Source organism: Fistularia commersonii, chromosome 29, assembly GCF_037954325.1.
Source record: "Fistularia commersonii isolate RoL2024-O1a breed Wild chromosome 29, RoL_Fcom_v1.0, whole genome shotgun sequence".
Lineage (NCBI taxonomy): Eukaryota > Metazoa > Chordata > Actinopteri > Syngnathiformes > Fistulariidae > Fistularia > Fistularia commersonii.
This window is the reverse complement of record NC_141312.1, coordinates 1,483,746-1,504,235: the sequence shown is the minus strand read 5'-3', so window position 1 is coordinate 1,504,235 and position 20,490 is coordinate 1,483,746. Positions and strand designations below refer to the sequence as shown.

Sequence of the window (20,490 nt, the reverse complement as noted above, 5' to 3'; positions counted from 1 at the left end):
ATTATTGTGAAGGCCTCTCTCCATCTGCAAAATGTGCAGTCGCACAACCGACTCATGGGAACCGGAGTGATGATTTGACACCTGTTGATCAAACAGGCCCGTGGACACACACACACACACACACACACACACACACACACATAACGTAGCGACCTGCTGCTTCCACAGGTCGCACACAGCGAGTCGACCTTCTTTTAAAGGCCCGAAAATATACATACTGTAGTGAGTCACCAATGTTGGGGTTATGTTGATGTTTGTTTCCTGTGTGATTTTGCGGTTGCTGGGAATGATGTTGCTGTGGTTTAAGGCGCAATTAATTCTGTATTTTTTTTTACCTGGAATTAAGCAGGATCAGTTATTTGTATTGCGGTGGCCGAGAACAGCTATTCCACATTAAACAGACGTTTGACCGTCACCCGGGTTTCACTGACTAAAACACTACTATTTTTAATTTTGATTATTTTTAATTCCTCTTCCCTCAGCCGCAGGGAATGTTCAAATCTTTGTAGTTAACAATTAACAGTTAAGACAATTTATATTTCATTGTATTTCTTAATGTTCCTCCTTCTTACTATTATCTATAACTGTTATGTTTGTACTTGAAACTCTAGCACAACAATTTCCTTCAGGATAAATAAAGTTGATCTCATCTCATCGATATTTTAATTTTTTTTTTTTTTTTTTTTTTAGGCCTGAAAATAATTCAATGTGCATTCCGGAATAAATATCGTTTTTCAGAACCGCTGATATTTCGAATTAATCGTGATTAATTGTGATGAATGCAAATTAATTAATTGGATTCATCACAGGATGAGGGTGCAGGGTTTCAATATGGCCGCCTTAGCATGTAGCTTAGCTGCCGCAGGCTTGCTCAGCTGAGGGATGATGGGAACCCCACATCTTCTCCCACCGGGCGGTCCCTCAGTGGGCCATTGTTTTGTTTTTATGCATATTAAAGCTTTTTATGTATCTCTCCAGCTATTAGCATGTAGCTGTTAGCATGACAGGTGTTATTAACAATAGATCCCCCTCTCCTTCTGCTGCAGATCCAGCAGAAGGAGAGACCAGCTCCACATGGAAAACACTGTTGTGTTAAAGCAATAAAAATCTGACATGACTTTTAAAAATGTGCCATTGTGCTTTTTTTTTTGGAGGCATAATTTTCCATAAACTCACTCAGACATTGAAAATTAGACACCACACCGTGGATGGGCTGAGAAAACCTCCGTTTATGTACAATAAATACGTCGACGGTCACAAAATATCCTTTTTCTTTCTTTTCTTTTTTTTTTTTAAAATAACCCTTTACATGTCGAATGGAGTGCGCTTTCCGTGCACGGCTACACGCTAGACTACAGCTGGTATTCGCCGGAACCGTCCCGCCGCGCTGCTCAAACCTGGAATCCGATTGGTCGAGAGCAGGAGGCGCGACTATCCAACACGGCTGGAGGCTTTTGTAACGCAATAATTTACAAAAAAACAAAAACAAAACAAAACGTGACAATTCAACCAACGTGTATGTCGATAAACAACTTTATAATTCCTCTGGTAGTACAGGAACCGCGCCGGACCGTCCGAGTGCAAAGTGTACGAAATAAGGTAAGATAGTTACAGGTGAGGGCGGCGGCGGTCGGCAGCTACGGGGAACACTGGCCTTCCATCCGCTTGGGGTTCAGGAACGTCACCATCTCCCGGATGCCGTCCTCGCAGACGCTCTGGACTTTGCCCAGGTTTATTCCCTCCTCTTTGAATCGTCTCCACACCCCTGCGGACCCCGGGTAACACCGGCGTCACAAACAAATCCGTCATTCATTCACACGTCTGATTTATAATATCTTGTTATTTAAAGACGCCGCTATGATCAACAATGATGTTAGCCTGTAAAAATCCAGATTTTTACAGGCTAACGGGCTTCAAAATATTTTGTCTCGTCATGAAATTACCGAACGGGTCACAGTGGACCAATGAAACGGTTGGAATTTCATTAAATTGTCATCATTTTCGTGCACGGATGTTCTAAGAAATGCATACGATGTTGCTTTCAAGTTAAAGGTCACTGATCTGACACTGAAGAAAACGACTTGAGTGGTTTCAGTGCAGGATAAAGATAGCGATCGATGGCTTCTCCTGATAGGCTACTGTTTTGTTTTGTTTTTTTTTTGTTTGTTTTTTTTAACCAGACAAGCACTGTTAAAGCATTTGCAGTGCGTATCTCTCATTAAAAATTTAAAAAACCTTTCTGTGTAAATATCTCTTTTTAAATGTTAGAGACCATAGAAACATTATTTTTATTTTTATTCTTAAGTGTGGCCTATATATGTCATTTTTTTTTTTGCTTTTCACATTTTTTCTTTTTTTTTCAGATTTATATTAGGAAACTCCCCAAAGGTCAAAGAGGCCTCTTGGATGAGGGGTGATCCTGCTTTTTTTCCTTTATTTATTTTATTTCTTGCTATTGTCACTGTTTATGTTGTCATTTAGTTTTGATTGCAATTGTCCAAGTGAAGAAATTCAAGTCTAATAGCGACAACAAGGTTGATTTGGGCAAGAACTTTCAAATTTAGTGGATGCAGCTTATATCCCGATACGTTCAGCAGTCCAAAAAGTCCGTTAATACAACCTTTCACCCTTTCATTCACACGTCTGGATGATGTCGGGTCACCAGTGCAGATGTTTGGAGGAACCCGGAGAACCCTGAGGAACCCCAAGCAGACCCGTGGAGAACATGGAGATTCCACACGGATGAAAAGGGCTCACCTTCGTCCAGCGTGGTGAGTAAGGTGTAGTTCTCCGGATGATCCGTGATGTCTTTCTTCTGCAGGTCGCCGATGTCCATGAGCTGCGAAGCCCCTGCAAGAAGAGGAGCGCCGGGTCAGAGAGGCCTCGCCTCGAAGATCTGCGGTTTCAGGCGTGCGTTCAAACTCCCCCGAAGGGTTGGACAGAGAATCGGCAGCAAACGGCGGAATTCAAAACGCAGTCGATCACAACGGAACACGGACTAACTTCACAATCGCACCGCCGCACGCCGTTCTCCACGCCGACGCGCTTATCACGGATTCCCAGGCGGCTGCCCGGAAATTGAAAACAAACCCTCGCTCGCTGCGATACTTCGCCCCCATCCACCGAAAAACAGGGCCAAAAATAACGAGTTGTTTTGGTGACGGCGATCAGTGCGATTAGCTCAACCCGGTTCTAATAATAAGTATAATTTATCCTTTATTAATCCCTGTGGGGAAATTGGTTCTCTGCAATGAACCCATCGTGGATGAACCCTGAGCAGATGGCTGGTGTCCACCAGCGCCTGGGGAGCAGTCGGAGGTTCAGTGTCTTCTCAAGGACACAAACCAGGAGCGTTCGTGTCCAAAGACGTCCTCGGAGGCTCCTTCCGGCCTCGCCAGTTTTGGTTTCCACTAGCGAGACGTCTCCTCCTCGCCGATTCCGATTCGTTGATTCATAACGGGCGGCGTTTACATCACGGCGCTTTCGCTCATTCACATGTTAATGCTCCCATGCTAACGCTAATGCTAACACTAATGCTAACCGGACTATTTTCTTTTTTTTTTTCTTTTTTTTTTGGCAAGATGGCGGGCGGGAGGACGCTGGCGCGTTTGGCTGCCGCTTTTGGCTGCCGCTTCCCGCTCTTCAACCAATCGACCAAACCAAAGACATGCCGACCTGAGCAGGCTGGCTGGCTAGCTAGCCGGCCAGCCTCTCGAAACTCCGGATCCCGACGGCGCCTAGCAAGACTGCATTTCCATCGGCCGAAATCTTCTCGCTCCTCCTGCTCCACCATCTCTCCCTCCACCAAAAATCCATCTCCGACATCCAGCTCCAGCACTTGCCTCCTCACAGCAGCACGACACTCAGCTGCACACCGGCGAAGCTCCTCTAGCTTGTCCCTGGACTGGCGCTCATCGCCACACTCTGCAATTTGGACTTCTTCCTAATAATTCTGTGTATGTTCTGTTCCTTCTGTTTTTTTTACTTGTGAAGCGTCTTTGAGTGTCATGAAAAGGGCTATAAAAATCCCATGTACTATTATTATTATTATTATTATTGCTGCTGCCGGTACCTTCCACGGTCTTCCACACTTGCACCTCCACCTCGGCGGTGCTCTGCCGCTCGACGGCGATGATCTTCACGGTGTTGGGCGCGTCCACCTTCAGAGGGGAGTCCACTTTGTACACCAGCAGGTGGTTCTTGTGTCCGAGGTAACACTGGGTCCGGTTGCTCATTGCGGCTTTACTTTCTGCTAGAAGGCGGGAGGAGGAGAAAGAGGAGATCCAGCCGTTGCGGACGCGCCGCCTCGGCCGGTTTCCGCGCGGCGGCTTCCCTACCCGGACACGTCTTGCAGCACTTCCCCGTGGACTTCATGGGATGCTGGCACGGATACTGGCTGGGGCACGTGATGCGTTTGCAGTCCTGCTGGCCGTCGGCGCAAGTGCACAGGATGCATTCCAGGACCCTCCCCAAAACTGGGTGCCACATGTCTCCGTGAGAGTACGTCTTGCCGTTGTATAAACACGCTGTGAGGAATGGGAAACATCTGAGCACGGGGCTACATGTGGGAATGATTGCAAAGTGTGAGGAACATAAAATCGCATAATCGTGTCTGGGGGTGTTTTGAAAAGGTCTCACCCCGCTGGTGTTTCCTCTGCAGCAGAATCTTCACCGTGGTCTCCGAAGCCCCTTTCAGGTTGAGTTTGCTGAGGCTCAGGCCCCTGGCGGAGGCCCTGGCCCTCGGGGGGACGGCGCGGTCGGAGCGCGCCCGGCCCAGATCCCCGGAGCACTGGTCCACCGAGTGCCTCTTTGGAAACACGACAACACACACCGCTTCGGTCTGACGCCTTCGCACGGTCATTTCACGCCTGTTTCTCGCGGATTGTTCGATTATGTCGGCCGGGCCGAGCCGGAGCCGGTTGGATTTCCACAGGGGGAGGCATTGGTTCATGTTCTCCACGTGTCTGCGTGGGGTTCCTCCTGGAGGAGGTTCACCGGAGAGCCTGAATTCTCCAGAAATGTGAATAAAAGGGCGAACGGTTGCACGTCTCTATATGTGGCGCCGCGATTGGTCCAGGGCGACCCCGCCTCTCCATCGACCGCACAATTAAGAACGAACGTGCGTGTAATTTCCAGCTGATTCTTTGGTAATTAAAATCAATCAACTTTTTCGCTTTCCTCACCGAGCATCCGCGTTCGGAAAGTTGTGTGTAGCCGACAGTAACGCGGTTGTTTTTGCGATGTCAGAACGTACCACGCCGCGGTTGAGCTGCTGGTGTCCGTCCTCCGTGGACGACGAGCCTCCGCTGCTGTGATCTGCAGGAAACGCAAAAATAAACCAGCGTGAGGCTTCAGGCGACAGATCACACCGCGGATTTCAAGTCCGCTGTTGGATCACAAGCCGAGTTAACGAACCGTATTTTGCAAACCAACCGTATTTTGCGTTACAAGGCGCAATATCAATGGACGGGTCTATTTTCATACATAAGGCGCACCAGGTTATAAAACATACATATATAAAGCCCAGCAGCACTACATGTCTTTTTTTTTCATCCTGTTGGTCTCAGCCCACTTGCTTCTGCCTATTTTTATTTATTTGTTTTATTCTTATCATTGCTATCGTCACTCCGTGTATGTTGTCGTTTAGCTTTGCTTGTCTACTTCCACCCTGACCGTCTATTTATTTGTGGTCTTTTGTTTAAGATAAAGTTGATTTTTATCTTTTTTACATAATCAGTTATCTAACATTACAACCCATATTCAACCAAGCCTATTCCCGTGTCAGGTGGGAACGCTCACGCGATCATAGAGCGGAGCGGCTTCGTCACTCAGCAAAGTGGCACGAAAACATTTTGGTAGATGTTTTAGCAGTTTAACACACAAAACTGGTTGGGGGTCAATAAGCATAAAAACAATTCATACATAAGGCGCATTTTTGAGAAAATGTAAGGATTTTAAATGCGGCTTATAGTCCGAAATTAATTCCTCTTCCTTCAGCTGAAGGGAATATTCAAATCTTTGCACTTTTTAAGACCTTAAAACACTTTATAGCCTTAACTTTGACACTTTATATTTTATTCGTATTTCTTATTCTCCCTCCTTCCTACTTTTATCTATTATTGTTATGTTTTACTTCAAACTCTGGCGCAACAATTTCCTTCGGGATAAATAAAGTTGTTCTTATTCTTATTCTGAAAGGTACGGTATCTTTACCTTTTAACCAATAAACTACTGCTGCTATTACATACTGGAAAAAAAAAGGATTTTTCTGGAGCAAAGCACTCAATATTAGTGGTGTCTTAAAAAAAGAAATATATAATGCACGAACCAATACATGAGTACATGAACTCCAGCGTGAATATTGATTGATGAACTCCAACATGAATATTAACTAATCACAAAAAGTCAAGTTAGTAGGTGAATATTGTAAAATTAGTCAGCGCACACACACACACACACACACACACACACACACACAGCGTGAAGGAGTTGGACTACCTTTACACACCAGGCAGCAGGTGTCGGGGACGGAGACGGGCGCAGAGCAGGCCACGGCCTGGCACGTCTTCAGGGCGCAGAAGATGTTTCCATTCTGAGGGAAGGAGACGGGAGAAAGTGTTGCCTCGCCAGCTCCGCCGGGAGCTCGAGATGCTCATCAGAAGGTCGAATCGCTCGAAGAACCGGACGATTCGGAGGGGAGGAGGTTATAACACGCACTACACACTCCGTGGTAACCGTGGAGATCTTCAGGTCAACCCTTCCGGTGAGGTTGTTGTCAAGACTGAATGATGCTAATTTGTTAGCCTGGTCCTGTAAGCTGTCAGACCATAATGGTGATCATAAAATTTAATTCTTGTCAGAATCGTCTCTAATTTCTTCACTTCAGCTCAGAACTTTGTCTTCAAGTGAAGAAATTCAAGCCCGGTTGCCGCGACGAGAACATTCTGACAAGAATCCCCACGAGAGCCTCCTCTCAGAAGCTGCAAATCACAGTTTCAGGCTTCATAACCTGCTCACAAACCCGCATTCAGTCAAGAAAGCCCTCCATCTATTTTATTTGTTTTATGAATATTAATGATATTATGGTACCCTGTCGGCTATTAGCATGTTGCTGTTGGCGCTGCTGCTATTATTAGCATGAGCTAACTTGTGCCTCTCTTTCAGCCCCGACCGGTCGAGGCAGAAGGCCGCCCACACAAAGCTGGGATCTGTCCCAGGTTTTCCACAGGAGGCAGCATTTCCTCTCCACTGAGGGCGACGCGGGACTTCTGTGGATCATCTCAAAGCGTGTGGTCCACTGCCGCTCCACACGGAAAGAGCCGTCAGACACCCGGGTGGCGATTTGGCGCAGTTAGAAATAAAACCTGGCCTGATTTTCTGCACGTAAACACAGACGCGGCTAACAATCCTGCTAACGGAAAGCCATTCTTCAACCCTTCCATATGAGCGAAGCGGCCGCCATCGCAGCCAGCTCGCGGCGAGGGGAGGCTGCGGGGGGATTCCAGGATGGAGCCGCGGTCCTGATATAACAAACAGCCGGATCAGAAATTAGACGGCGGGCCAAGACACGCCACTGCTGCGCTAATGAGAGCTCTCTGCGCTGACGTAGTTAGCGAAGACAAAGCGAGCGGGAGGATGGAGCCGCGCCGGCGAGCAGCCACTTTATGAATATTTCAGAGCGGCGAGAAATTTCAAATTGGCTTTTTTTTTTTTTTTTTCCCCTCTGTCGGCGCTCCGTGTCGACTCCTTGGCCCGTTTGGCCGGCTAACATCATAAAATATGACGATATGTTCTTTTCTTCCCGACAATGAGTCTCCTAATGTTTTCAGAGAGTTCATCGTGTGTGTGTGTGTGTGTGTGTGCGGTACAGCTCCATCATAGCTTCACCCATAACGGCGGTGCTAAAAAAAAATTGCTAAACCCTCGATCTCAGCCTGGGGTCGTCCTTCAAAAAGGGCCGCTTTTATGGGCTGTGACGCGACGCGGCTGCGCAGATGTTCCCGCGTCGCCACGGAGACGACGCACAACAGCAAACATGACGATACGATCCCTCCCGACGGCCCGCGAACACTCGGGCCTCCACGGTTAACGTCCCTCCTAATTAACTTCATCCCCAGAATCCCACGCCAACGTCCTGCAACTTTAGGTATTTAAATTAGGGAATTCCAACTAGGTGGCGTGAATTACCCAATCCTGCAAGGATGCTGCGGATTTACCAGCGAACATAAAAAAAATCCGATTTCAAACAAGGAGAAATCAGAATCTTATCCTCATATTTGGAATTGCTAGATGTTTTCTGCTCAGAAAAAATAAAGGGAACACCAAAACGACACAATGTGACTCCAAGTCAATCACACTTGTGTGCAAATGTCCACCGAGGAAGCGCCACTGATTCATTTTGACTTGTTTTAAGGACGTTACATCAACGTTGGATCAGCCTGCGGTGTGTTTTTCCATTTTAAATTTGAGAGCGACACCAAATCCAGGCCTGTATGGGTTCATAAATTTGATTTCCATTGATCATTTTTGTGTGATTTTGTTGTCAGCACATTCAATGATGTAAAGAACAAAGTATTTAATGAGAACATTTCATTCATTCACATCTAGGATGTGGTATTTTAGTGTTCCCTTTATACACTGCTCAAAAAAAATAAAGGGAACACTTAAAAAACACATCCTAGATCAAAATGAATGAGATATTCTTATGAAATACTTTGCTCTTTACACAGTTGAATGGGCTGACAACAAAATCACACAAAAATGATCAATGGAAATCAATTGTATCAACCCATGGAGGTCTGGATTAGGAATCACACTCAAAATTAAAGTGTAAAAACAAACTCCAGGCTGATCCAACTTTGATGTAATGTCCTTAAAACAAGTCAAAATGAATCTGTGTTGCTTCCTGAGTGGACACTATGATTTCACAGAAGTGTGATTGACTTGGAGTTACATTGTGTTGTTCAAGTGTTCCCTTTATGTTTTTTGACCAGTATATTTTGGAGCGCTGTATAAGTCCGATTCTTGGCATCGGAAGAGACCACTCCTGGTGAAAGCGCAGGGGTGCTTCGCTTCCTGAAGCGCGCTCAGCGTGGAATTTTCCACAATCACAGCAGGATATTTTGACACCAACGCCGGCGTGAGAAAACCAACGCACGTTAATTGCAATAAAACAATTCTGCGTGCGCAATAATTCCAGTCCCCTGGGATCGATGAAATACCGCGACCCCCCCCCCGAGTGCAGCGCCTCGGACGGCCTCACCTGCCTAATACTGAAAACAATATACAGATAAAACACATGGACGCTGGATATTTTCCTCAACTCTCTGCATTAAAATAACTGCATAAAAATATTTACAGTGTACCCTCACTACTTCTTTCTTGTAATTCGGTTCTTGTTCTTTTTTTTTTTACTGTATTTGAATTTTTTTTATGATGACACAGCCATATTTTAGCTTAAGAAAAAAAAAAAACTGTAAAAAAAATATAGTAAAATTAATCTAAAATTAATTTTAGAAAATAATGGAGCTTTTTATTCGAGGACATGTTTGTAGTTTTGAGTCTCGGGGAATATTTCTTCACGAGCGCCCCGCTTGTGAAATATATCATTTCAAAACAATCAGTGATTTTAGAAAATGGGATGAATGTAAAATCTAAGGTGGATAACACAACGTTGCAAATATCTCACGGTATTACAGTGGACCCTCGCTAATTCACGCTTCGGCGTTCGCACCCTCACTACTTTGCGGATTTATTTTGCAATTCAGTTATCGTTCTTTAGCGTTTTTGTTTGCAGTATTTTCTTTTTTTTTGTGGTAATGAAATAGCCATATTCTAGCCTAAGAATAAAGAAAAACAGTAAAAAAAAATATTGTAAAATTAAACTAAAATTAATTTTAATAAATAAATAAAATAAAAAAACAACTACAAACTCTCGCTTCGACCATCGTACCCACGCCAGATCTCATCAGAATAACAACACACTCCACAATGCCTCCTAAACGCCCGGCATCGACCCAAAAGTCTCGTATAAACCCCAAGCGAAGCACGAAGATACTGACTATTGCTGAAAAGATAAAACTTCTCCATCTGTTAAAGGACGGCAGAAGTTTTTTTTGTTTTTTTTTTACGGCATTAATCAATCTACAGTTTGTTCCATTAAGAAGCTAACATTAGCAAGACAGCAACCTTAAGCTTCAGGAAAACGGCAAAACGGGTGATGGCGAGACAAAGTAATCGTAAATATGGGGAGTACTCGATAAAATGATCGATCAAAAAATATAAAATTTGATTTCTTTCCATAAATTATTTTTATTTACATTTAATATAATTTTTAATTTACCCATTGACTGCTCACTTTGTACTGTTTTCATTATTTATTGTCCATTACAATGATCCAAAAGTGTGTGTGTGCCGTATAGGAGCGTGGGAAGTGTAATCCAGTGGGTGGTGGGTTGATAACAGTTTACAGAAGGTTGAGGGTTAATATATCTGTAATAACCATCACAATTATCACGTCTCTACTTCACGGAAATTCACTTTTCGCGCGAAAAGCGAGGATCAACTGTATCATCTTAAAACCTGGACTGTTCTTGTGCAATATTTTCTATAAATGTAATCTGGACAGTTATTCCGCTGCACCTCTACATCTGTACTTTGTAAATCTTCTGTTTTTATTTACGCCTATTTATCTGAACCGCGTGTGTGTGTGTGTGTGTGTGATGGACACAGGCCGGAGATGAACCTTAATTCCGTCGTACTACTTCTCATAACGGCAAAAGCCTTTTTTTTTTTTCTATTCCACTCTAGCTTTTGCAGCAATTTAATCTAGGCGTGATCCGGCGTAAATGGAAAAACCTGACCAAGTGTGAAACCCTTTTGCTTGATTTCTATCCGCAAGCAGCGGCGGCGGCGGCGGCGTGACTCACGGAACAGGAGCACATCACACACTGGTTGCTGTGCTTGGACGGGAACAGCTCGTGCTTGGTGAAGGTCTCGCCCGGCTGGTAGACGGTGCCGTTGTATCTGCAGGACTTCACCGGCGCTCGCAGCCCCGCGGGGATCCGGGGCTCGTCTGGGGACGGGGCCACAAAAACAAAAAAAAAAGATTCCTGAGGGTCCCAGCTGCGGGCCGGAGCTCCAAAAAGACGTGTTTTGCGAGATATTCATTTAAATTCAACACTACATTGCACTGACCTGACATTCATAAGGTAAAAAATACTGTGAATTAAGTTAAACTGCAGGTCGCGGAAGTCATTTAATCTTGTAAGTAGTGGAAAAAGCGCCCAGAATGAATAAATAATACACATATTTCACAATGTCTCAATAAGGAGGGCTGCAAATCAAACACCACATCGCGGCACAATTCAATATCCGTTATTTGTAAACAGCAAAAACAAATATGACCCAATTTTTCTGGTTCAAATGGCGGCAGGAGACCGGCAACGACGACTTCAATAGAAAAGCGGACGAGACGAAACAATATAAATATTTTAGTAAAACCGTGGTCTATATGTATGTTTGAATAAGTGTAAATATAGAAAAATAATTGAAAGATATTATTATCATATTATCATAGTATTATTGAAGCATTTCATGTTGTGTTTTTACACAAATAACCGATGCAATAGTGCAGTGATACTGCACACAATACTGCGGAATAGTAATTCTATCATTTCTGAGACCTTAGAGTACTTATTCATGAAAAAACTTGTGTACTTTGTGTGTATTTTCTTATGAATGCATTCAATAAAATGCACTCACGTACAAGATGCAGTACTGCTAGTGCACTTTTGAAGTACTGGTGAGTACTTACTAAATCAGTACCTCTGTTGTGTCTCCTATTTTACAGTTCTCTTAAAGAACCAGCTCTGCAATATTTCAGCAGGTATTTTTTTGTTATGAAAATACCCGTAAAAGTACATTTATCAATTCATATCAATACCAATCGTGTACTTTGTGTTTACTTTTGCACATGAAGTACTGGCGTACATCCAAGACGCAGTACTGTTACTACACATCTGAAGTACCATATTTTCCGGACTATAAGACGCTACTTTTTTCGGCTTAAACAACGATGCGGCTAATTTATGGACTTTTCGGGGCTAAAACATTTATCCTCGTCACGTCGCAGCGATGAAATGAGCGCCGACTTTAACGGTTTTAGCGCGCGGGAGGACGGCTGGAGCAGGACGATGCGGGGATAGAAAACGTATGGGCTTTTCCTTATCTTATTTATCATCAATCTTTTTCATCAGCCGTGTTAAAGCCTCTGCACACGTAGATTTATTTAGCTATTTTCATCCTGTGCGGTGCATATTCAGGTCCGGATATGACGGCAGCCGTCAGCTGCTGGTTAATACCGCAAATTAGTCATTCTGTCACACTTTGCAATACTTTTAAAGAACCCGCAGTATTTGGTTTTGACAGGACGAGTACTTTTTAACTATAAGTGAAGTACCTGAGCACCGGGGACAGCACTGCTGAGGGTCAACCACGGGGTTCTCGCAGGGCGGGGTGGAGCACCTGATGGGGTTACACTTCACATGGCCCGTCTGAGGGAGAGAAAAAGGGAAAGAGGGAGGAAAAAAAGAAAGAGAAAGAGCAATATTGGACTTTACAAGCCTTTAAAGCTCCACCGAGAATTCCTGGCATATCACCGGGCCTTTAGGTGCACCCCACACACACACACACACACACACACACACACACACACTCGTACCTCCGAGCAGACGCAGCGCATGCAGAACATGAAGCCGAAAGGCTCCAGGTAGGGATGCCAGCTGTCCCCCGGCCGGTAGACCTTGTCCTTGAAGGTGCAGCTCAGCCCGGAGCCTGCAGGGTGTGTGAGGGGTTTGGGGGGGTGGATAGGGGTCACAGGGGTCACAGGGGTCAGGCGTGAGCCGCCGTGGCGCAGATCCTCTCAAACGTGTCAAGCCATTATTTCAAAATAAAAGCGAGGCAAAAGAAAACAGAGGAATAACTGCGCGCCGCGTTCACGGACCATCGGGAGATCCCGGACTCCTGTCCCCCCCCCCCCCCGTCTGATACCGGCAGTTTGCTTTACGAAGTTTAGCAGTTTCTGATGATTTCCCCCCCTTAATTCGTTTAAAAATAAAACTTTTCCATGCACTCCCTGCAGGGTAGTAACCGGTGACCGGCGGCGGCGGCGGCGGCGGCGGCTCGGTGCTCTTACCTCTCCGGGGCTTCGGCTGCGCGTCTGCAGAGCAAAACAAGAAAAACAGCACAAATAACGGATTCATTTTTTTTTTTACGTCCCCCTCCGACACACACTCACTCACACACACACACACACACACGCACACACACATACACGTGTGCGACCGAGTCCCGAGCGCACGATAAACATGAGTTGTTGCGGGACGGAGGAGTGCGGGAGCGACCCGGGGGAACTGCTGCTCCCCGGCCGAGCTCTGGCGCCTCCTACCGGCCAGAGGGCGTCACGACCCCCGGGAGAGGAGGGTCCACCCTGGAGGGTGAAGGTCTGCATCGGTGTTTCCCAACCTTTTTTCAGTCACAGCACATATTTTCACAGGGGACATCACTAAATAAACATGCCATTTCTAATTAATTTACCTAGAGTGAAATTTGGGCTGCTTTGGTTGAACAAAAAGCGGATATTCTTGCAGGAACTGAGGAGAAACACCCACTAAGATCTCCTCCGACTGCTCCCAATCTCTCTTTTGGTTCAGTCTTTATGTTGGCCATGCATGGAAAGCCCAGTTTACAAAGATACGATGTGGACAAAAGGGTGCAGAGCTGAAACAGCTCCATTTGCCGGAGTGGGGAACTCCTAAGCCAGGTGGATCTACCCACTGCAGCAGGTGATCCACAGGTTCATTCACCACCTGTTGCCATCTAGTGGAAGAGCATTTCATTGTTGTGCCCGTCAAAGATAAATCATTTTTGGACTAATGGTGTGAGAGTGGTTGGGAAACGCTGGTCTAGATGTGGAAAGAGATCTTCGTTCTCTCTTGTTCACATTGAAATGTTGCAGATTTTTTAAATTCCAGCTGTCTTCCATTGATTTAATTTGTTTCCATGTGACACTCCCACAGTTCTGATTCGTCAATTGGTTTTATAAACCCGCCGGTGTTTACGGGATGAATGCGGAATAAACATCTTACATTTTTAGCGTCTTTTTAAAAGCGGAAATTTGCTTTCTGAGGTCATTCATTCATTCATTCACGGGGATTCGACAGAGGATTCACTCATTCATTCATACGTCATAGAAACCAAACCGTTCACTCGCTCATCCACATGTCAGACACACACAAGCTTTTCCCTCTCATTTACATGACATTCATTCACTCATTCGCCCATCACGCAGACGTACAACCGTTCATCCACTCATTCGCATCTCACATTCACTCACTCGTTCTGCAACATATTCACTCTTCACAGCCGCACATCGGGTAAACATAAAATTCACATATCGGACACTCATTCATTCATTCATTCATTCGACATACTCACTACCATCCACACATCAGGTAAGCTGGCATTCACAAGACCAACATTCAGGCAGTCATTCAGATGTCATATACACACACACACACACACACAGCCATTCAGCCTTATACGTGTTTTTGATATATAACGTTCACCCTCTCATTCACTCACTCATTCATCCGACATATAGGGACTGTTCACTGCCATTCACATGTTAGTGACATATATTCACTCACTCATCCACACATCACGTTCACAAAATCATTCACGTTAGGGACATACATTCACCGTCACACACACACACACACACACACACGCGCGCGCGCACAGCCATTCACCCTCTTATTCATGTCGTTGACACACAACCATTTACCCCTCTCGCTCACGTCAGACATTCACTCATTCATACGACATATTCACTCACATCAGCTAAACAAAATTATTCACGTGACCGATATTCAGCCTGTCATTCAGATGGAACACACACACACACACACACACACACACACACACACACAGCCACTCACCTTCTCATTCATGTTGTTGACATTTGATTCACCCTCACATTCATACAACATATTTTCATACAACATATGGTGACACACATTCAGCCTTTCATTCAGACGTCAAACACACACACATTCACACATCTGGACTGGTCTTCAACGGACCTCCTGCATGGGTTTGGACTGCGGGAGGAACCCGGAGGAACCCCACGCAGAAGAGATTGTGTGAAAACAAAACGGAAATCCGAGCTGCAGGAGATGGAACTTAAAAAGACCTGGAGGAGATCAGGTGGAGCAGGAGGAGCACCTGATCAGCGTCTCCTTCAGAGACTTCCTATTTGGCCTGGATTCTTTGATTGCGTGGAAGTGAAAAGGAACTTTAAGAGGTTTTACCTGGACTCCTGCCTCACTTCATCTGTCAGAGGAGTATTTAAAGATGGAGACGGCGACCTTCACAAGGGATTCCAACACTTTCCTTGAAGGTTCGCGTCAAAACAAGACGAGCGGCTGGTGGAAAAAGGCACATCAAGACAACATCCGTGGACTTTCTACTGCTCTCTGTTTATTAACACATTTTAGCAACCATTTTAAAATGACGTCGAGATGCCATTAAACTCCGGTTGGAAAAAAGACAGAAGACACGGAACAGACCCTGACCCACGGAGCCCGACGCCGCGGCAGGCCGGAGATCCCCCTCGGAGTGGTGTGAATCTCAAATCAGTGCAAATGAACAGAAACGAGGAAAATCTCAGGTAAAAAAAAAAAAAAAAAAAAACAAAACGAACAAAAAAAAAAAAAAAAAACACACTCACACTTTCTAAAAAAAAAAAGAAAGACAGAGCTGAAAATAAGAGGGCACAAATACAGAATAAGAAATAAATTGCATCAGTGTTTTCCGCGTCTTTCCTTTTTAAAAACATTTCTATCAAAACCTCATCCGGGCGGGTAAAACTCGACGGGGTCGGCGTTCCAATCGTAAAAGCGTCGGAGAACCTGCGTTTCAAAAGAGGCCCAAAAGAACCCCGTCCTCTAAAAAAAACCTGGAAGGATATTCGGTGTTTTTTAAGCAACACCCTTTGTTAAGTTTGAAATACTGTACGCAGTGTCAACACACATGTCAGACGTTAGCAAGCGACGGGACATCACGGGCAAAGATTCAACGTGCGCGTTTCGGACACCAGGAGCCTCTCCGATCACCGCGTTTCCTCACGACGTGGATCAGAGCTCGTCATAAATACTGGCGTAGACAAACGTCTGAAGTATCGGATATTGCATTATGAACAGGGCTGCGTGTGCGTACACACACACTCCCCCATACACACACACACACACACATACATACACACTCATTTGTACATAAACACACACGCACGCACGCACGCGCACACGCGCATGCAAACCCTGCAGCCGGCTCAGGAGCTGCTGCTGGGCGCCCCCGGATCCTCGTCCTTCTTCTGCCGTTTCTTTGCCCGGATCTCGTTCATGGCTTCCTCTATGGAACGCGTGTCCCGCTTGTTGGCCACCGGAACTGAGGAGGGGGAATAAAAGGATGGTCAGGGGCGTTTTTATCAACACGGCAGCAAAATAAGTGAATTGAATTCCACGATCGCTTTTCAAATACCTAAATTCCGGCTTATAAGCCGCTACTTTTTCACAAACTTTGAGAACTGTGACTTTTACAATGATTCAGCCAATGTATGGATTTTTCCATAAATCAGGTCAACAACTTTTTGTACGTCTAGTCCAGGGGTCAGAGGTCAGGGGTCGGCAACCTTTACCACTCAAAGAGCCGTTTGGAGACATTTCCCCACAGTAAAGAAACCACCGGGAGCTACACGACCCTTTTGAAATTTGAAAAGAATTAACACGCCATATAATGCTATATATGTTTTGATTTGCCTTTATGCTATGTATCCAAATGCACTGCGGACAGCAAAGAAACACGTTTCTTCACTGCGGATGTGACAATGAATGCTTTGAATGTAGAAACAAAATGTGTTGCAATGAAGAACTGCAGAAAAATGAAATGACATTTCTGCATGCAACAAAACATAGTGAACTCTGAAATACAGACATCGGGTTAAAGGTTACTTTTAAGAAAAACCCTGTCTATTTCAGTCCTTCTTGTATTTATTCAAAAAAGTCGAATTTGAATTATCCGTCGGCAGCAAACCAAAAATGCCTTCCTTTTACTGGCGCGTGCAGTCGTTTATTAAGAGCATCAAAAATACTGTAACACATTTTATTTAGACGTTACAAGATCGCCTTCATCGTCAAATAAAAAAAAGACACTTTAAAAATGAACGAACTACAATAAAATACATCTTAATTAAATATTAGTTGATCATTTTCAAAAGCCCTATCAGACAGATGAGAGCAAATGCTATAGTTTCCTTCCGCCAACGCCGTCAGAGTGGACAAGAGAAACCGTTTCGGCAAACCCACTCGCATTTACGATAATTCTTCCGATCGGCCATTTTGCGTTTTTTACACGCAACCCCGTCGTGAAAAAGACACGCAAAAATGCATTTGATGCGGCTTTCCGGTCGAAGGCGATCAGTCTGGCTGTCGAAGAAGGAAATAGAGTTGCAGGATTTAAGTTCGGCATCTGTTTTGAAAAAAAGCATTCGCGTGATGAACCGGTAGTTTTGAATTTAAAGTTTGAAAAAAAGAATCTGCTGTAACGTCTTGTTGTATTAATATCTCATGTTTCAACGGGGACACCTCCCGCTTATAGACAAGTGCAGCTTATTTATGTACAATTTATTTTTCTTTTAATAATTAGTAGGTGCGGCTTGAATATAGGTGCGCTCTACAGTCCGGAATTTATGGTCGACCCCGATAAGATAAGATAAGATAAACCTTATTTATCTCCAAAGGGGAAATTCTTTTGTCACAGCAGCATCATAAGAGTTCTAAGTGTCAATAAATAGGAACATAAAATAAACAGAGGACAATTAGAAGACAGTCAGATAATAGCAGAAGACATTCACAAATAAATGAACAGCAGAGCGAACAACAACAACATCAAGGATAAGAATGGAGGACAGAATGGGCAGTGATGGACAGACGGTAAGGGGGAAAATAGACGACCAAAACTAAACGGCAACATAAACAGAGTGACAATAGCAATGTCGAGATTAAAGTAAATAAACAAAAATAGGCAAAAATAGGAAACTCACCGCAGCCGTAAGCTCTGTTGGCCTCCAGCGTATGCGCCGCATCTTTTGCGGCCGCGGTGCCGATCAGGTGGCTGTACTTGTCTCTGTAGTTGGAGTTGGGACACGCCTCGGCGGCCTTCGTCTGGCTGGACGCCGCTTCCTCCAGCGCAGCCTGTTCCTGTTCACAAATGAGCTGTATTACTGACACACTTAATGAAAACGGTCATTCAACATCGAAAACATTCTGACCACGGCGTTCTCCGTCCAAGGTCAGCTCCTTTTCAAATGGAAGTCTACTTTGTTTCAGGGCAATTGTTTCCTCATTTGGATTCTTGCCGGGCACATTTTTGTCTTGTTTTAAAAATCTCCAGAGAGTGCTGTGAGGAGTATTATCTTTAAAAGCAGAAGAAAAAAAAAAAAAAAAAAAAAAAAAAAAGAAGAAAATCCAGATATTGTGAAAGCTGTGTTGCAACAGAAAATGAAAGTCTTACTTTTAGTCGGCGCCGCTGTTCCGCCAGCTGGGGATCCCACACCTCCCCTTTGCGATAAGCCTCCAGCTCCTCATCGGACGGGGCAAACTCCTACCAGAGCGCACAGTCAGTCCTCGGGAGGTCAAACTAAATGCGACTTATCTTACGATAAATGTATTCTGAGAGAGGCGGCGAGACCTTCTTGAAGAGCATGACGTATCTGCTCTCCTCGTCTTCGCCGAAGGAGAAAGAGGTCAGACCTGCGACTTCAGCGACGTCGTGCCTTGATGAGGGGAAGTGAAGACAGAGCCGTGAGCGCGGACATAAAGAGGCCGGATTCAAACTCCTGGCGCTTCGGCTGACACTCACAGTATACTCCTCTCGATCTTCCCCATGGGGTTGTACTTTCGTTTCTGTTGCGTACTGTCTTGGATAAAATCTGACACCTCTTTCTCCATCTAAAGGTGGACGGGAGAGGAGCTGGTGAAGCACACCGGGGTAACAGGACACGGCTGATTTCAGAATATATCAGGCGGCGCACCTTCTTCCTGAACTCGGCTTTCTTTCTTTTCTCGTCCTCCTCCATTTTCTTGAGTCGCGCCGCTTGCTCTTATGAGGACAGGACATGAAATGTTAAAAAGGTCGGTTTTGAGACATTTCCTCGGAGAACACGTTTCATCTTGCACTTTCAAAGACCAACCCAGAGGTGACGCTGACCAAGAAAATTCCCCTAAACCCCATTTCGAAATCATCCCTTGGTAGTCATTACATACAGTCTTATCCTATGACCTTTAGCAAGTTATGTAAGAATGTAAAAACAGTTGCCAAAGCCATGTGTTCATGTGGAGCCGAGTGGATCTTATTGTTTACATTCTGTACAGAAATGAGGAGCTAATGAACAGGGGGTTCGCATTTCTGTAATCCAACCAAGGGATTGAGCACACATATAATTTTATGGCCCTTCTGCAAATCATTGTCGGGCCAGTGCTACTGTTAACGATCCTGATTCCTAAAAAGTGAACGTTTTAATTGTTAGCAAGAACGATTCGTGCAGGAGTTTAGCCGGGCGGGGTGGGTTTGTTTACTGCTAGCTTGCGCCGGTGTGTACAAACAGTGAGGGCTCGCCGGGGGAAGGGGGGGGGGGAGGAAGGCGGGTCGGATTCGGACCTCAGGTCGCAGAAGACCCGCTAGATGTTTGTCTAAACTGCCCGGCCAGGCGGGGCTCAATGTCCCGCCGAGGCGGTGCTAAAAGCCCCCAAGACAGACGACGCTTATTAAAGCTCAACCGGCAAGAAGCAGCATCAGGGTCGATCTTGCTCGTCTTTATTTCCCACTTTCATGGGCCTCATTCTCGACTAAAATGCTCCTCCGGAGCTCAAAACCGACGCCGAAACGGCCGTTATTTTCGAATGACACATTTGAGGTACCTCGGGCTTTTCGTCGGCTTTCCTGGTCGCCTACTGTTGGAGGCTTTTCCATCGAGTTTAAAATTGAACCTAGCAAGTCCGCCATCTTGAAACGATAGGGGAGTCGGCCGCGGTAAACCGACTGCGCAGGCGCGGATGATCACGTTCTTCTTCGTTGATTTCTTCAGGCGTGTAAAGAAGACCTCTAGCGCCATCTTGTGGCCATGACTGGTTACTGCAGAACAATAACAAACACTGCTCTTGTATTCATTTTTCAAAAAGTAATTTTAACCGACCTGAGCAGAGAATACATTGTTCAATTCTCACCTACTTAATAATACGTGTATTATTTTATTCCTTATTAGTTTAATAACCCTATAGTTTATGTGAATGGTTTAGTGATAACCCTGGGGATTCAGATCGGGACCCGACACGGAGTGTGGGACCCAGTGTTTTTAACTTCTCAAGAGCAGAG

General features: G+C 45.1%; 2 protein-coding genes across 3 annotated transcripts; both read right to left on the bottom strand.

Annotated features, from left to right (window-relative positions):
- Positions 1 to 234: 234 nt before the first annotated feature.
- On the bottom strand, positions 235 to 13,430 carry chrdl2 (chordin-like 2). Of its 2 annotated transcripts, none has more exons than XM_086177321.1 (11): positions 13,196 to 13,430; positions 12,722 to 12,834; positions 12,461 to 12,554; positions 10,929 to 11,074; positions 6,499 to 6,592; positions 5,255 to 5,316; positions 4,639 to 4,807; positions 4,338 to 4,526; positions 4,073 to 4,252; positions 2,758 to 2,850; positions 235 to 1,765 (listed from the first exon to the last, which is right to left on the bottom strand). In XM_086177321.1, the coding sequence occupies exons 1-11, from the start codon at positions 13,329 to 13,331 to the stop codon at positions 1,638 to 1,640; spliced, it is 1,404 nt and encodes a 467-aa protein (XP_086033447.1). In that variant the 5' UTR covers positions 13,332 to 13,430; the 3' UTR covers positions 235 to 1,637. The 2 variants fall into 2 exon arrangements, with proteins under 2 accessions (XP_086033447.1, XP_086033448.1); XM_086177322.1 differs by having other exon boundaries at positions 4,073 to 4,249.
- A 2,088-nt stretch (positions 13,431 to 15,518) lies between these two features.
- On the bottom strand, positions 15,519 to 20,233 carry spag7 (sperm associated antigen 7). Its single transcript, XM_086176813.1, has 7 exons — positions 20,037 to 20,233; positions 19,151 to 19,218; positions 18,979 to 19,067; positions 18,808 to 18,892; positions 18,631 to 18,720; positions 18,161 to 18,317; positions 15,519 to 16,506 (listed from the first exon to the last, which is right to left on the bottom strand). The coding sequence occupies exons 1-7, from the start codon at positions 20,119 to 20,121 to the stop codon at positions 16,391 to 16,393; spliced, it is 690 nt and encodes a 229-aa protein (XP_086032939.1). The 5' UTR covers positions 20,122 to 20,233; the 3' UTR covers positions 15,519 to 16,390.
- Between the last annotated feature and the right edge of the window lie 257 nt (positions 20,234 to 20,490).

Excerpts from the sequence above, each read along its gene's own strand:
- chrdl2 (XM_086177321.1), bottom strand. The coding sequence starts at position 13,331 with ATGTGTGTGTGCGTGTGTGTGTGTGTGTGTGTGAGTGAGTGTGTGTCG. Across the intron at positions 5,317-6,498 it reads CTGCTGCCTGGTGTGTAAAG|ATCACAGCAGCGGAGGCTCG; the intron begins GTAGTCCAACTC and ends CGTTTCCTGCAG. Across the intron at positions 1,766-2,757 it reads ACTCACCACGCTGGACGAAG|GGGTGTGGAGACGATTCAAA; the intron begins GTGAGCCCTTTT and ends CGGGGTCCGCAG.
- spag7 (XM_086176813.1), bottom strand. The coding sequence starts at position 20,121 with ATGGCGGACTTGCTAGGTTCAATTTTAAACTCGATGGAAAAGCCTCCA. Across the intron at positions 19,219-20,036 it reads AAGCCGACGAAAAGCCCGAG|AGCAAGCGGCGCGACTCAAG; the intron begins GTACCTCAAATG and ends TGTCCTCATAAG. Across the intron at positions 16,507-18,160 it reads CAACAGAGCTTACGGCTGCG|TTCCGGTGGCCAACAAGCGG; the intron begins GTGAGTTTCCTA and ends CCCCCTCCTCAG.